Genomic DNA, 13,299 nt, shown 5'->3' with positions numbered 1-13,299 from the left:
CAGCATTAGTTGTCTTGTTCAACAGTCAAAACATTTCCCACGTTATCTCAAAGCATTTTCAGCACTTAAATTAAAGCCACACATCTAAGCACCCCTCTAACTGACATAATTGACTTAAAAGTCTTCAAAGTGTGTCTGATTGAGTCCACTTGTTGTCTCTCGGAGTGGTGCCAACAACAGGCACACAAAGTCCACACACGACAAATGTCAGCGCAGAGGAAATAATTGTTGCTTTCAAATCGACCTCAGCTGACCGAGGCAGTGGGCATTTGTCTGTACTGTACTGTACTTGAGTGCAATTGTGAGGTATTTTTTTTTACTTTACTGGAGTATATCAAATTTTTTATACTTTTACCTCTACTCCACTACATCTCAGAAGCAAATATTGTACTTCTACTCCACTACAACTATTTGAAAACCTTAGTTGCCAGTTTATTTTTTTTGATTATAATTACAAAACATACATTAACCTTATCTGTACACTTCGGCTCTTTGAAGATCTACAAGCTCACAACGCATCACATTTTCAAAAGACTTGTATACATTTTGAAAGCTTGTGAAATGGGACATTCTGCGGAATGAATATTTTTACTTAAAGTATATTTTGGCACTTAAAGTATACCTTTGCATTTTTACTCAAGTAAATTTTGAATACCGGACCGTTACTTGTAACAGAGTATTTCTACATGGTGGTAATGATACAGTACTTTTACTTAAGTAAAACATTTGTGTACTTCTTCCACTTCTGGTCATTTGTCTGTGAGATTAGTTTTGTGTTTTGAGGTTAGCAGATGATAGCGCAGTGGAAGCTCTTCAACTGAATATGTGTCCTTGTTGCAGTGCATCTGGCTGGGTAATGAATGGCCTCACCCAAGAAGAAAAGGCAGGTCTTGCCCCACTTCACTTCAAGTACTTAATTTCCTTTTTGTGGAAACAGGAATTACCAGAATTACTTACAATCAAAAAAAGTTACAGAATGTATTACAAACACGAAAATAAATGTTTTCATTGCAGGGGGGGCTTTATTTGATCGTCACAGTGGAGAGACACAGGAAACAAGGAGAACAGGGGAATGACATGTCAGCAAATGGTCCGCCCGGCATCGAACCGGGGAAAGGGTGATATTGTTGGCGGAGTTCCCCTTTAAAAACCCTTCATTTGACAAAATATGTGAGTTTCTTTTTCAGTTCTTTCTTTACATTGTGAATTGTTTGCACCCAGTTTTAGCCCCTACTTTGAATTAGTTGCCACCAGACTTTTGGTTGGCAGAGATCTCTGATCTACAGTATGTGAGACTAGGTTCAGCAGATGCTGTTGTTATTGGATCTATCCATTGTTGGTTTAGTATAGGTTTAGTTAGCAGCTGATCGTTCAATCTCTGTTCCTCAAGCCAGTCTGTTCAGAGCACCTTTTAATCACCACAACAACAGATTGGCCACAGAGAACAGACAATATTCTATTTGAAAGGTTGTTATACTTAAACTACTTAAATTAAAGCTGCTTTTCAAATATGGGTGACATTGATGATGATTTATTGTGGAAACTATAAGATTGAAATAATTTACAATGTATTGTACAGCCCTAATAAAGCCTGTGTAGACCATGGACCAACATACTGTAGATGTTTCAATCATGGAGGAACAGACAAAGCACAGTATGTGTAAGAGCTCATGTAACAATACAAATTATGCAATAGTTCATATTTTTCTATATTTTGTGGTGACACAGGGTGACACCACCTTATTCAGTCAGTCACCTGCAGAGTTATGTGGTGCGCGCCTGTTATGAGAGTCTGGGTGTATATAAGTATACTGTATATTCAGACCAGGACATATTTCTTTGATGACGATGATGATATATAATTTATAACACCTTAAAAAGGGTTCAAGTAGTTCACAAGACCAAGTGCATGGAAGGGGGGTGACATGGCCTAGAGTGCACCCTGGGCCCAGTGAGTGCAGATGTCATGTGCTGACAGCTTTAATGTGCTACGCTGGCCTACTAACAACATTACCACTGTGGGAGAACTATTTGTAGGATATTCACATGGCAAAGGGCTCTCATATGTCAGGAACAATAAGGATGATATCTCACAAACAGAAGGGGCATGATGGGAACCAGACAGAAGACAAGTGAAAACACAATCAAAATCTAACAGAAGAACATTTGGTAGAGTTTCAGTATGTGGCAATATTTCAGACACACACAAGTGTTTTTTGTGTCGTTTTTTGTTTGTTTGTTTGTTTATTTATTTTCTTGTTAGCTCCTTGTACTGCAGTAAATCTTTACCAAAGTAGTGTGCGTGTGGCCTGGGCCGCTAGTGTAGCGGTACAGGCACCTAGGCTCAGTGTAGCCTGACAGCATGTCGCGGTTTCGAGTCCCGATCCCGACGGCCTTTGCAGCTTGTCACTCCCCATCTGTCTCCCCATTTCCTGTCAGCCTACTGTCCTATCAATAAAGGCATAAAAGCCCAAAATTAAATGTTAAAAAGAAGAAAAAAAACAGTAGAGGGTGGGGTACCCGACGGGTACCCGTGAGGGGTTAAAACAGTTGTTATTATACTTTGTTTCTGCGATAATTCAAGGTACTGCAAATAAAACACTTTTAAATTGACTGTGTCTGTAGACTAGCCTGATTATCTGACTGAAGCGGTCCACTCAGTGAGTGGGCGGAGTCTATGGTCTGGAGCCAGGCTATCTGTAGGCTATATGTAATCGCGGGCAACGGGTCCATTATTTAACGGGCGGGTCCGGTCTGGATTGGATTTTGAGATAATCACAGGTGACGGTCTGATTATTAACGGGTGGGGCAGGGTTTACAAAATTGGACTCTTATTATCAGGACTCTATTATCCTACAATAATCAACACATAAATGTTAATAAGAGATTAAACTGTAACTAGTCCGGCGTACCCGTCATTTCCAGCCACCGTCCATCCGGGCTATGGGTCTGCAAGCACGACTAACAGATCCCATAGTCTGCAAGGACGGTTCCAAAAAAACGCTAATAAATTCAATTTGGGAAATAAAATACATTTGGGAAAAAGACAAATTGGCTTTGTCACCGTCTTCATATGCCAATGGCCAGTACCCATGTGCAAGTTCATCAATTGGTCAAGCCACTGAGGAGAAAAAAGGTTGTGGTTCTGATGTTGCTGAACGACATATTCTCACTCCCCAACTCATCACATATTGTACTGCCGTTTCATCACTGGGTAGTGGGTACAGATTTCAAATTTCAGGGTAGTCCGAGTGACGAGATGCACATTGCGCTCCTTGTAGACTCAACATTGAAAACACAGCAATCATAACTTAAAACAAGACAGGCGCGCCATCAGAAGCGGACTTGAGCCCCATGAGGAGTGCCCTGGTCTGGCTCTAGCATTGCCTACTGCTCAAGACCTAGAAAAAAATCATGCATGCTTTTGTCTCTTCCCATCTTGATTATTGTAATCGACTCTATAGTCTATATCATTGGTTCTCAAAGTGGGGTCCGGGGACCCCCAGGGGGTCCCCAGTAAAATGTGTTAATATAGCATCACAATAGTTTGAACCTTTTATACTTTGGCTATTCAAAAATAGCAGATCTACGAGCTCATAGCATGGCAACCGAGTGCCACACTATGAGCTTGTAGATCTGCTATTTTTGAAAAATCATGAACATTTGTGCAAACCTTTAAATATATATATATTTTGAAGTGAAAATTTGTAACTCAAATCTTTGCTTCTGGGGGTCCCTGGAACAAAATATTTGAGATGGGGGTCCGCGGCCAAATACATATCATTTTGGGGGTCCTTGACATGGAAAAGTTTGAGAACCACTGGTCTATATCACCCTGAGCCGTTCCTCTATTTCTCGACTACAACTAGTGCCAAATGCGGCTGCTAGAATTCTTACTTGCACATAAAGTATAACACCGGTGTTGGCTGCACTTTACTGGCAGCCCATTACATCCAGAATAGTTTTTAAAATCCTTTTAATAACTTATAAAGCATTACATGGGCTGGCCCCACTCTATATCACTAGCCTCGGTACCCAGGCTTATCACTGACTTACTGCGCCCATATAACAGTGTGAGATCTCTCATGTCCTCTGACAAAGGCCTTCTGATCATACCCAAGACCAGACTCAAAACTAAGGGTGACCGGGCAATCTACTCGATCTGTGTCTCATATGAGGGCTGTGGTCACTTCAAGATGGGGTGCCATGATATTTTCCAACCCTAAAACCTGATCATAAGGTATTATTATTATGTAAGGATTTTTTTCAACAAAAAAAAGTGTACAGAAATTGTTAAAATTATGTTTTTATGTGGGCACGCCTCCAGTTCATTAAGTATACCTGGTTCTCACCTTAGCACCTCCTCCACCACCTTAGCACCACCCACCTGTCCTAGTCCCTCCTCCTCCTCATGCCCACACCTGTTGTGTTATGATAATGAGGGGGAGGGTATGGCTTTGTGATGTCACTAAAGCGCTGTTTCTCTATTGACACGTTTGACCCTCAAGGTTTCAGCCTCCAGGAAAAAACTCCAAATAGTCAGAGAAGACATAAAACACCATAAAAACACCACCGGGGGGCTTTATGAAGTTCTATCAACCTCATAGACACATGAAAAACAGAAAAAGTGCAAAACCATGGCACCACCTCTTTCAGAAAACCGCCTACCAGTTACATCATCGGTTTTTTTTAAACAAGATTAAAAAAATATATTTAGATTTGTATTAACGCAAGACCAATGGCTTCCATTATAGCATGCTAACTTTCCAGGAATAGAAAGCCTGCAGTTTCTATTAGCTTGGATTGCCCATCGATGACGTCACTGGCAGGTGGGTTTCTGAACTGTTTTACAGCCCTCCTCTGACAGCCCTCCTAGACACAGATCAAGTAGACAAAAATGGTACCATATTATCATGAGCATTAGTGAGGACCAATTATAAGATGTGTTGAAAATGGGTGAAGTCGTCCTTTAATTGTACATGACTTTGATGTTTGCTGCGCTGCTGCTTGCCTATCTGTTTCCTAAAGGCATGCTAACTTCACTAAATGAAATTCCATGTGTGAAAATGTACTTGGCAAAATAAAACAGATTTGTTCCATTCTCCGTACATGAGTCTGGATATGTTTATAACCAAACTATGTCGACTTCTACTTGTCCAAACAGATGTCCGTAATCCTTCCCACAATCCTTCACACAAAGGCTTTTTTTGTGCATAGCAGATGTTCCGTGTGTGAAAGCAGAAACGTGAAGCATTACGGACATCTGTTCGGGTGAGTAAAATGCTAATTATTTATATTTTTTATAGTTTTATTTTTTATTATAGACCACCGTGCAGTGCAATAGAAGCTAGAGTGGACTTCTGGAGGCCAGAAGGTTACCAGATCGATCAGTGTTGCCAAGTCCGCTTATTATAGAGTCTTTGGTCTAGTTTTTCTGTAAAGTCACTTGTAAATATTGGTAGTTTTTGGGTTGCAGTTTTTTGGGCTCGTCTTTAAAGTGTAGTTGCTAATTTGGGCTTAATTGCTTCCTAATGTTGTTTAACCCAGTGGTTCTCAACCCAATGCATTTGTCCTGAAAAATATTTGAAATATTTTGTGCCAGGGAGCCCCATACAAGATTTGTGTTGAAGTGATTGTTAAAATGCTTCATATTGTTTGTGTTTGTTGTGTTTGTGTGTGTTTGTGTAATCCAACAGTCCAGTCAAATTGAACAAATACACAAATAACAGTTACATAATCGACAAGTTACTTGTCAAGTATGTAAAGTAATATTGTTATTGATTGTAGATAAGATGTTTTTGGGCAGAGCATTCGAGAGTTCCATTGACCTATATATATATATATATATATATATATACACACACATACACAGTGTGTTATATGCACATATATATATACACATACCAGGGGCGCAGCCATGGGTGGGCCTGGTTGGGCCGTACCCAATCGATTTTGCAAAAAAAAAATGTTTTGGGAATTTAAAAAAATATTTTTTTGATAAAAAAAAATCGGTAAAATCAGGCAAAAATAAGAATTACATAACATAACCCTAACCCAACCCTAACCCTAAAACCGCGTGTGCCCACCCGCTCCTGCTCAGGCCCAGCCTATACTAGCGTTCTGGCTGCGCCACTGACACATACCAGTGAGTTTAGAAAATTTGTTTTTGGTGCTGTTTTTGTTCTTTTGTTTCCAGAAGCTGCTCCTCTGGTGTTGTACCCATGTTCAGAAGTCATGTGTAACTGGTGAGCCAAGCTAGACGGCTTATTGGTGCTAATACTGTTCCACAGTAGCATTAGAAGACTCACCGATAATTTCTGTTCAACCATTAGCCATGCCAGATGTTCATGCAAATAGCTAATACTCGTTCTGCATGAACATCCTAGTGCCAGACGAGCCGCTTTATTCTGAGCAACCTGTAACTTTTTCAATTCAGATTTTGTAGCTGACCATCTGACGACCAGATTACAGCTGACGACCAGATTGCAGTGTGTGTGTGTGTGTGTGTGTGTGACTCATGTGGCCTAGTCAGTGCGTTTGGACTTGTTTTCATAGACCGCTTGTTTCTCTTACAAGATCTGGCAACGCTGAGACTGATCCCCACCTCCTCCCGGCTGCTGTGTCCTTCAGCAGTTGTTGCACATGATGTGTAACAGTGTTCCACCGTTGTGGTGTGTGTGAACGGCTTGATGTGAAGTACAATATAAAGTGCAACACCGGGGGCATTGATTCAACACAACGTAATTCTTTTATCTGGAACAAGGTCAGTTTTTCTGAGCTTACGTGTCGTGAATGAAGGAATTCACCTGTTTGAATGAGGCATCAACTATGAATAGTTTTGGTGTGAAATATTCACCAGTGAGTAATTTTGTATCTATTATCTGTCACGCCTACGGTGTATAAAGGCCTACCAGACAAAAAATAAAGAAAGAAGAGAGAAGTAAATTGTCTGCAAACTCTTTTGTAGCTGTAGTGGACCCACCCACCTGTATGTGATGTGTTTGTGCTGCCACTTCTGTCCTGTGAGGGCGTAGCGCCGTCTCCTGACATTGAACTTGGATGCTCCACCGAGCTGGTCAGGAACACCACACCTGGGCCTCCTCATCCAGCTGCAGCACAGAGAGAGAGAACAGAGAGAGAGAGAGAGAGAGAGAGAGAGAGAGAGAGAGAGAGAGAGAGAGAGAGAGAGAGAGATATTAATATTTTTAAAAAGTATGTAAAAAATGTCATGGTGGTATTTCTTTGAAAAATGAGAAAAATGAATTTTCATTGTGATACCGATAAATAGGAACTTAATATTAGTTTCACCCTCATAGTCACATGCACGCTGGTTGTCTCACCTCATTGTGTTATTGCTTCAACAAACAGATGCACAAGGAAACAAGAAAGCAGCACATTGTTACCATGGTTGTTATCACATTGAACACTTAAACCCCGACATCCGTATTCTGGGAAAGCGTTCGTCCAAAAATAGCAGATCTACTACGCTGCCTGTCAAAAGCCACCAGCTTTATCAGTGACCCCATCCCAGGTCACAGTCTGTTCTCCCTTCTGCCTTCTGGCGGGAGATACAGGAGTCTGAAGAGTCACACTGTCAGGTTCAAAAACAGCTTTTACCTGATGGCCATCAGGTTGTTGAATAAAGAACAAAAAGCTAAACAAAGAGACATTGAGATGTGATATATTCCCATTGGAAATACACATGCACTTAAATAGTATGGGCAATATTTTTGGCCAATTATTTTAGTGTTATAATACTGCTGAGAATTGTGTTTTTTTTTTTACGGAGCCATTGCAACGTAATTTTGCAATTCATTGTTGGCTTGTAGCAGCATGTAGTTATTTTGCAAAGCTTTGTTAGCTTGTAGATCTGTTCTTTTTTGGTAAGCCACACCCTTGTGAGTATGAGTATGAATGAAATGATGGAGGAATACCTCTATGGCTGTTGTATTCATTTTGGTGGGATTCAATGAGGAGCAGACAAACACTGCTCCTGTTATCATCACGCTCCCAAGCGCTGAAACTCATTTAGCAGCGTTTGATCTGATAACAAAGCTGTGGTGTCTGGGAAAAGGCTAGCTTTGATGACATTAAAAAAAAGGCCTGCGTGACAGGAACACTTTGGTGTCTGAGGAAATGAATCCTCTGTAATGTCCGGCAGACCACATGACACCGAGCCAGGTGGAGTTGTCACTTGACCAGGTTGTTGCACATACCTAACCATAGAGTTGTATAGCCTATTATCGTGCACTGCTTCTCAAACTTTTTCATGCCAGGGACCCCCAAATTGATATATATTTGGCCGCGGACCCCCATCTGAAAATATGTTGTGCCTGGGACTCCCAGAAGCAAAGATTTGTGTTAAAATGTTCCCTTTAAAAGAAATATATTCAAAGATTTGCACGAATCTTCAAGATTTTTCAAAAATAGCAGATCTACAAGCTCATAGCACGGTGTGCGGTGCGCACTGAATAAGACAATTGAATAAGACAATTGAATAAGACAATTGAATAAGGCAATTGAATAAGACAATTGAATAAGACACTGAATAAGACACTGAATAAGATCATTTGCGGGTTTTGGGCGGATTGTGTTCGTTTTAATGTTACTTTATTTCAGTTTTAGGGTTAGGGTGAGCTTCCAACAGTGTATTGGGGTGCCTCGAATATATTTGCAGTTCCATGTAAGCTGGTGAATCTCTGGGGAAGTTGCTGAGAGGCGGCCGCGGAGAGGCGGAGCACGCAAAGTGCGTCTAATTCTGATAAAATAAAGGTCCATGTGATCTGACGGCCCGGGCCCCCGGAGTCCCGGGACCTCGGAGTCCCTGGACTCCGCCACTGAGTCCAGTTTATAAGTCAATATGTTCAAAATAAAACAGAACATTGGCAAGTAAGAATTGTTTTATATTCAGTACAGTTGTGCTAGTCAAGTTTTTGACTTGATTTGGTTTAAGCTTTTACAGCTCTGCACGTTCACATACATTTGTTTATATTTTATCATTAACATAATGGTAAAATGCCTTTTAATATTGATTAAATGTGATTTCTTCAACAATAACAATAATGACTCTATGAACTATTATTACTAGCAGCAATAATATTTCCCTTTAGCTATTTCTAAGAAATACACAATTAAGCATGCACATTTAAAACATCTTATCCTGTTATTATGCAAGTAAAGTAAGTAAGTAAATTAGTAAAAAGAATAGTGTTGTTAGTAATAATAGTTAGGACCATAATTGTTTTTGCTAAAGGAATCACATGTAATCAGTATTTATGAGCTGTAGTGTTAATGTGTTATTCAGGGTAACACGATAGTCATTCAGTGTGACGCCAATGTTTAAATAATAATAACAACAATAATAATAATAATAAAAAAACTTTATTTTGTTAACTAAGTTGCACAAGATCAAATCTCAAAGGATGAAGTAAAACATATTTGTATTGCTTTTTTTTTTTTTCAGCATGTATGAACTTTTAACTCTGTAGTTTCTATAGATAGACTTTCTATAGATAGACTTAACCCATTAAGACCGGGGACGCATCTGTGTCATTTTAAGATTTATTTGGCTATTATTGGCAGATATACAAGCTCATAGTGCGGCACCGAGTGCAGCAATATGAGCTTGTAGATCAGCTATTTTTTTTTTTATCGTGAAAAATGTGTGCACATTTTTTAATATATATATATGCTTTAAAGCAAACATTTTTAACTCCGATCTTCTGGGGGTCCCTGGAACAACATATTTTGAGATGGGGGTCCGCTTCCCAATACATATCATTTTGGGGGTCCTTGACATGAAAAAGTTTGAGAACCACTGATTATAGCAACTTACGTTTTTTCAAAAAAAAACTGTTAGAATTTAGAAGACATTTGTAGAATCCCCCAAGATTTGAGTAAAAAATGTTCTCTAAAAAAAAAAACATATGTATTCAAAGATTTGCACAAATGTTCAAGATTTTTCAAAAAATAGCAGATCTACAAGCTCGTAGCGCGGCACTCGGTGCCACGCTATGAGCTTGTAGATCTGCTATTTTTGAATAGCCAAAGAAATCTTAAAATGACGCAGATGCGTTCCCGGTCTAAATGGGTTAAAGTCATTGTTTTATTTCATGGCCTTCCTGCCCTGGCATTTGGCCTTTTTGTGCCCTCAAAAGATTTAAAACAACGAAGGCCAAGAGGGCTTTGAACCTAAAATGATGAAATGCCAGGCCTGGTGGACAGTGTTAATGCTAAAAAACCTGGTGGTAAATATAGATGGCACTTCCTGCCAGTGTTATTGTGGTCTGTGTGAAACAATGAATAGACAGTTAGACCAAAACAACAACATCCATAACATGAAGCATGGTGCAACGACTGTTTCTCAACGTCGGGTCCAGGGGGACCACCAAATTAATGGAACATTATGAATTAAAACATTTCTGTTTGGCTTTTAGCTTTCGTAAACAAAAGTTACACAGGGCAGATAAGACAAATAACACATATTTGATTACTTAATACTTAAAAATAAAACATTATAGTGGAAATAGCCAATCTATAACAGATCTGACATTTAAAAAATACATACGACTTTTTTTTTACATTGATCATGACGATTACGCAAAAATAATTGCGATTATATAAAATAATTGCGATTATATAAAATAATTGTGATTAAACGATTATGTAATAATTGTGACAGTTGTGACTATGATCAAGTGGGGGTCAGTGGTTCAACTTCTCAGTGGGGGGGGGGTCTCCCAAAATTAAATTGTTAAAGGGACATTTCACCAATTTTGCATCAAACCCCTATTTTTATCTAGGTCTAGGACCCATAAACATGATCCTGGTGTGTTTTTGTGTTTTATCTGTATTTTTAGATTTGTATCCATATCCTCAGACACTATGAGTCATTTGACTCATAGTCTCTATATCTCACCTTATTTCCTGACTACAATGTAGACCACACCCCCACGCAGCCTCCCCTCCCCACTAGGAAGGGCAGTGCCCCAAAGCATTATGGTCATTGTAGTAATGCAGCAGTCCAGTCAAACCCCAGTCAAACACACAGACTTCTATATTGTTCTGGCCATAGGGTGCAAATTTCAAATTTTGCTACTGTTATCTACTACAAATATTATTAACATTGAGTGACTGTAAGTTCTTCCAGGGGTGAAATGCTCCTTTAATATAGCATCACAATCATTTTATTTAACCACTGTAACCATATATCATACTTTGGCTATTCAAAAATAGCAGATCTACAAGCGCACAACTGCTACTTTTTTTTTACTTTAAATTTTTATCCCGCGATTTTTGTAACCCATTCTTTTCACCCGGTGCCAATTTCCTAAGTGATCCTGGGCGCTACACCCGCCCTACACCAGCACTACACCAGTCCCCCACAGTAGGGAGGTCAGGGGCCGAGCTCATGCTTCCTTCAGGCATGAGAGCCAACTGACCTTCTTGTCACCTGACAGGAGGGAGTTTCCCTGATTGGACGTAGCGCGTGGAAGGAACACGTTATTCCAACCAGTTCCCTTCCCCTCCATCAGGCGCCCCGGCTGTCATGGGGGAGGCGGTATAGCGACCAGGATTACTACATGTTTTTGTGAGGGTATTAACTACCCTAGGAGACACGGGGAGAACATGCAAACTCCACACAGAGTAGGCCCTTTTGCCAACCCCACCTAGGGTATGGGCGCTGATGACGCGGAGGAGAAGACACGCCCCCAGCGCCCACAGCGTCCCCCGGCGGGAATCGAACCCAGGACCTTCTAGCTGTGAGGCGACAGCGCTACCGACTGCGCCACCGTGCCTCCTGCACAACTGCTACTTTACTTATTTTTAAACTTTTTTTTTTTTTTTAAAGGGAACGCTTTTAACACATCTTCGCTTCTGGGGGTCGCTGGCACAAAATATTTTGAGATGTTGGTCTGACTCTGCAGCCAATTTTGGGGGTCCTTGACATGAACAGGTTTGAGAAACACTGCATTAGCGAATGCATATCAAACTGAGGGTCCTTAAAAATGAAAAAGGTTGATAATCAATCAGTGACTTACTCTATGGTGTTGTGGTCGAGGCTCCCGGTGATGTTGAGGCCGTAGTGGCGCTGCATAGCAGCGATAGCAGACTGCATGACCCGAGCCGAACGCAACAACCCCATTCTGGGATCTGTGGGCGGGAGGTAGCCGTACCTCTGCAGCCATGCCTATACACACACACACACACACACACACACACACACACACACACACACACACACACACACACACACACACACACACACACACACACACACACACACACACACACACACACACACACACACACACAGAGACACACAGACAGACAGACAGAGAGACTGGGGTTATTATAGTTAACTAAAACTAATGAAATAACAAAAACTAGAATTGAAAGAAAATAACATTTTGTAAAAAAAAAATTAAAAAATCACAGTATCCAGACTCGAGGCAGTACATGTTTAGAAAACAGATTTGAATAACGTTTCGAACCGCATAGGAATGTGCATAAAATCTGATTTTCCATGTGTCTTTTGCTGTTAAGAAAATCCATAATTAGGATTTGGACTGCCAGTCTGAACATAGCCAATATGTATCAGTTGTTAAAGAGACACATAAAAGTGGCAAACACATTTAAACAATAAAAAAGGAGGCCCTTTTGCCTCAAAGCTTTTTACATCTCAGCCAATGGCCCTGTGCTGCCAAAACCTGCTTGCTATTCCAGAACACAGTATTGTACGGCAAACGTTTTTGCATGCCTGCTGCATGCTCACAGCTGCAAACTAAAAAAGGAAGGTCCACAGTGCACATATTATCTCCGCCAGGCTGGGTTGCCTAGCCAGGGCTGTGTGAGTCATGGGTTGTAGCCGTCAGGAACTGAGGAAGCAGCGGGGAGAAATAGTGTTTCTACGACATACGGTTCAGCTCTTCGCATCTGTGGCACCCCATATGTGCAGAAGTAAATGCACTTTTGGAGATGTCTTGTATAGAGGCCCCATAGCATGTGATTCTTATATGGGGTTGATTGGATGCTGCATTCATATATGTTTTTTTGTAAGAAATAGGGCCCTACCACTAATTTTGGAAGCCGAAGCAGAAAAACAGAATGGAATATCAAAACCTGTTTGATGGTCATTCATAGTCACATGATAGTCTATTTAAAAAGAAAATCAGTTGCATGGGATCCAGGGGGAATCAAATGTTGAAGTTCGACCTACGGTTCAAGAGTTATAGGCCAAAACATAGAGAGGGCTGGTATAGAGCCACAATGAGGCTGTTTTGAAAGATTTGGCTTACT

General features: G+C 40.5%; 1 protein-coding gene across 1 annotated transcript in view; it reads right to left on the bottom strand.

The window, feature by feature from the left end:
- Positions 1-13,299, bottom strand: part of mmp16a (matrix metallopeptidase 16a (membrane-inserted)) — a 106,186-nt gene that overhangs the window by 47,358 nt on the left and 45,529 nt on the right. Inside the window, exons 2-3 of the mRNA XM_080418414.1 lie at positions 12,042-12,190; positions 6,987-7,109 (exon numbers count right to left, since the gene is read on the bottom strand). Of these exons, the coding sequence (XP_080274540.1) occupies positions 6,987-7,109; positions 12,042-12,190 (272 nt within the window). The remainder of the gene's footprint in view (positions 1-6,986; positions 7,110-12,041; positions 12,191-13,299) is intronic.

This window comes from Gymnoscopelus braueri (genome assembly GCF_963280865.1).
Source record: "Gymnoscopelus braueri genome assembly, chromosome: 21".
NCBI lineage: Eukaryota > Metazoa > Chordata > Actinopteri > Myctophiformes > Myctophidae > Gymnoscopelus > Gymnoscopelus braueri.
This window is presented reverse-complemented; position numbering and strand designations above follow the sequence as displayed.